The 3,064-nt window shown below is 59.1% G+C and overlaps 1 protein-coding gene across 1 annotated transcript; it reads left to right on the top strand.

Moving 5' to 3' along the window:
- Window positions 1-143: 143 nt before the first annotated feature.
- On the top strand, window positions 144-2,813 carry LOC113962984 (neuropathy target esterase-like; the record flags this gene model as incomplete). Its single annotated transcript, XM_027673775.1, has 5 exons — window positions 144-297; window positions 905-1,028; window positions 1,453-1,566; window positions 2,499-2,574; window positions 2,673-2,813. Coding segments are annotated over exons 1-5 (583 nt in total), but the record flags the coding sequence as incomplete, so codon positions are not given.
- Between the last annotated feature and the right edge of the window lie 251 nt (window positions 2,814-3,064).

Raw genomic sequence — 3,064 nt, 5'->3', positions numbered from 1 at the left:
GGCATCTTCAGGGTTGCTGTGGTCACCTCTTCAGGGCCACTGTGGTGGCATCTCTGGGGTTGCTGTGGTGGCACCTTTGGGGCCACCTCAGTGTCATTTCCGAGGCCACCTCAGCGTCGTTTCCGGGGCCACCCCCGTGTTCCCCCTTGTGCTGTCGCCCCCCAGGATCATGCGGGAGCAGCCCAGCGTGGTGCTGAGCGTGGCGCACACCGTGGCCGCCCGCATGTCGCCCTTCGTGCGCCAGATGGACTTCGCCATCGACTGGATGGCCGTGGAGGCCGGGCGGGCGCTCTACAGGTGGGTTTTTGGTTGCACCATTTGTTATTTATTCAGATTTCTTTAATAAAAAGCTGTTTCTTTTCCTTTTCCACGCTTCCGTCTGAAGTCTGTTAATTTTTTTAAGTTGCGATCTTGTTAAACTCAGACATTTAATTGGTGCCCAAATCGTGGGGCTTGACTAGAGGAAAGGTGGAAAAGGAATAAACCCTCTTGTTTAATCCCCTGGATTGGTCAGGGCAGTCACATGTTGCCTTGAGGTGCATATATAAAGTGTTGTCTTATTGGAATAAAGAGGATTTGGGTCTGAACCCCCAACCAACCAACCGGGTCCATATAATTTATTTACATATTATATTAATATGCCATAAATGGCGCCCAACGTGGGGCACCGTTTGTGGCTTATTAATATAATAACTAAATAAATCATAGAACCCCCAAACCAGCTGGGTCCGTATGATTTATTTACTTATTAGATTAATAAGCCACATATACACACGGCTGCGTTACTACCACAACCCAGCTCCCTATTTTTTTTCGGGGAGGTTTACTGATAGTGGCACCTATTTTGGGGGAAAATAAAAAAAGGAAATTCCTGACATTTTTCAAACTTCTGACACCCCCGCAGGCAGGGGGACAAGTCCGACTGCACCTACATCGTCCTTAACGGGCGGCTCCGCTCCGTCATCCAGAAGGGCAGCGGCAAGAAGGAGCTGGTGGGGGAGTACGGCCGTGGGGACCTCGTGGGCGTGGTGAGCTCTGGGCTGGGGACACAACGTGGGGACATGACATGGGGACAACCTCGGGCCTTCACTTGACGCTTTGAGATTCGTAGCTGTGGTGGTTTGGACCTGTGTGGTAGTTTTAGTCTAGGCCTTCCTCGGTGACCGGTTTGTAACCAAGGAAGTGGCCGTGTTCCCAGTATTCCTTACGATTTTTACATAACACAAGGTATAAAGAAGAAGGGAAGAGAAGCCTTTGCTCTTTTCCCTTCTGGTGGTTCTGAAGATGCAGGTTCCCTGCTGTCGGTTCTCGTTGTGTGGTGGAGTGAGGCCTAGTGAGGCCTGGTGAGGCCTAGTGAGGCCTAGTGCAGCCTAGTGAGGCCTAGTGCGGCCTAGTTTGAAACTGTGGAGTTGGAGGGGTCATTCCCGAGGGGTTCCCTGTCTTCTCCTGCAGGTGGAGGCCCTGACCAGGCAGCCCCGGGCCACCACGGTGCACGCGGTGAGGGACACGGAGCTGGCCAAGCTGCCCGAGGGCACCTTGAACAACATCAAGCGCAGATACCCCCAGGTACCCCCCCCAGACCCCCCAGATACCCCCAAGTACCCCCCAGACCCCCCAGGTACCCCCAGGTACCTCCAGGTACAACCCCAGACCCCCCAGGTACCCCCAGGTACCCACCAGACCCCACAGGTACCCCAAGGTACACCCCAGACCCCCCAGGTACCTCCAGGTACACCCCCAGGTACACCCCAGACATCCCACGTATCCCCAGGTAACCCCTAGACCCTCCAGGTACCCCCAGGTACACCCCAGACCCGTCAGGTACCCCTCAGACCCCTCAGGTACCCCCCAGACTCCCCAGGTACTTGAGGTGCCCAAGGGTTTGGGGTGGTGGCACCTGAGGTCCCCAAGGATGGAGGGTGGTGGTGACACCTGAGGTGCCCAAGGATTTGGGGCGGTGGCACCTGAAGTTCCCAAGGATGGGATGGTGACACCTGAGGTGCCCAAGGATGGAGGGCAGTGGTGGCACCTGAGGTTCCAAGGATTTGGAGTGGTGGCACTGAAGTCCCCAAGGATGGAGGATGGTGATGGCACCTGAAGTCCCCAAGGATTTGGGGTGGTGTCACCTGAGGTCCCCAAGGATGGGGTGGTGACACCTGAGGTTCTAAGGATTTGGGGTGGTGACACCTGAGGTCCCCAAGGATGGGGTGGTGACACCTGAGGTGCCCAAGGATTTGGGGTGGTGGCACCTGAAGTTCCCAAGGATGGAGGGTGGTGGTGGCACCTGAGGTGCCCAAGGATGGGGTGGTGACACCTGAGGTCCCCAAGGATGGGGTGGTGACACCTGAGGTGCCCAAGGATGGGCTGGTGGCACCTGAGGTACCCAAGGATGGAGAGTGGTGGTGGCCCCCAAAAAGCCACGTGGCACACTAGTCTGGGGTGTCAGCGAGCCCCTCCCAGGTCTGACGCCCTCCCTGTCCCCATCCCCGTCCCCACAGGTCGTCACCCGTCTCATCCACCTGCTGAGCCAGAAGATCCTGGGGAACCTCCAGCAGCTCCGCCCGTCCTTCGCCGGTGGGTGCCCCCACGGGGTCCGGGGCGCGGCGGGGTGGCCTCCCCGGTGTCCCCAGCGCGGCCGTGCCCACGTCCCCACCCTGTGTGTCCCCCCGCAGGGTCCGGCCTGGGCGTGGCCTCCAGCTCGGAGCCCATCAACCCCACCAGCAACCTGTCGACGGTGGCGGTGCTGCCGGTGTGCGAGGAGGTGCCCACGGCCGCCTTCACGCTGGAGCTGCAGCACGCCCTCACCGATGTCGGTGAGCGGCCCCGGGGCGTGGGGGTGGCCTGGGGGGGTGGTGGGTGCGGCCCCCGTGGTGCGGTGGTGTGGCGGTGTGGCGTGGTGGGAGTCGTGGGGTGACCACAGTAGGGGGGTGAACAGAAGATGGGGGTGAGCAGAGGATGGGGGTGATCACAGGATGGGGGTGACCACAGGATGGGGGTGACAATAGGTTGGGGGTGAGCACAGGATGGGGATGACCATAGGTTGGGGGATGAGCACAGGATGAGG

The sequence above is a fragment of the Neopelma chrysocephalum genome, unplaced genomic scaffold (genome assembly GCF_003984885.1).
Source record: "Neopelma chrysocephalum unplaced genomic scaffold, ASM398488v2 Primary Assembly neopelma1_186772, whole genome shotgun sequence".
NCBI classification, from domain to species: Eukaryota; Metazoa; Chordata; class Aves; order Passeriformes; family Pipridae; genus Neopelma; species Neopelma chrysocephalum.
Note: the sequence above shows the minus strand (reverse complement) of the source record. Positions and strands in the feature narration are given on the sequence as shown.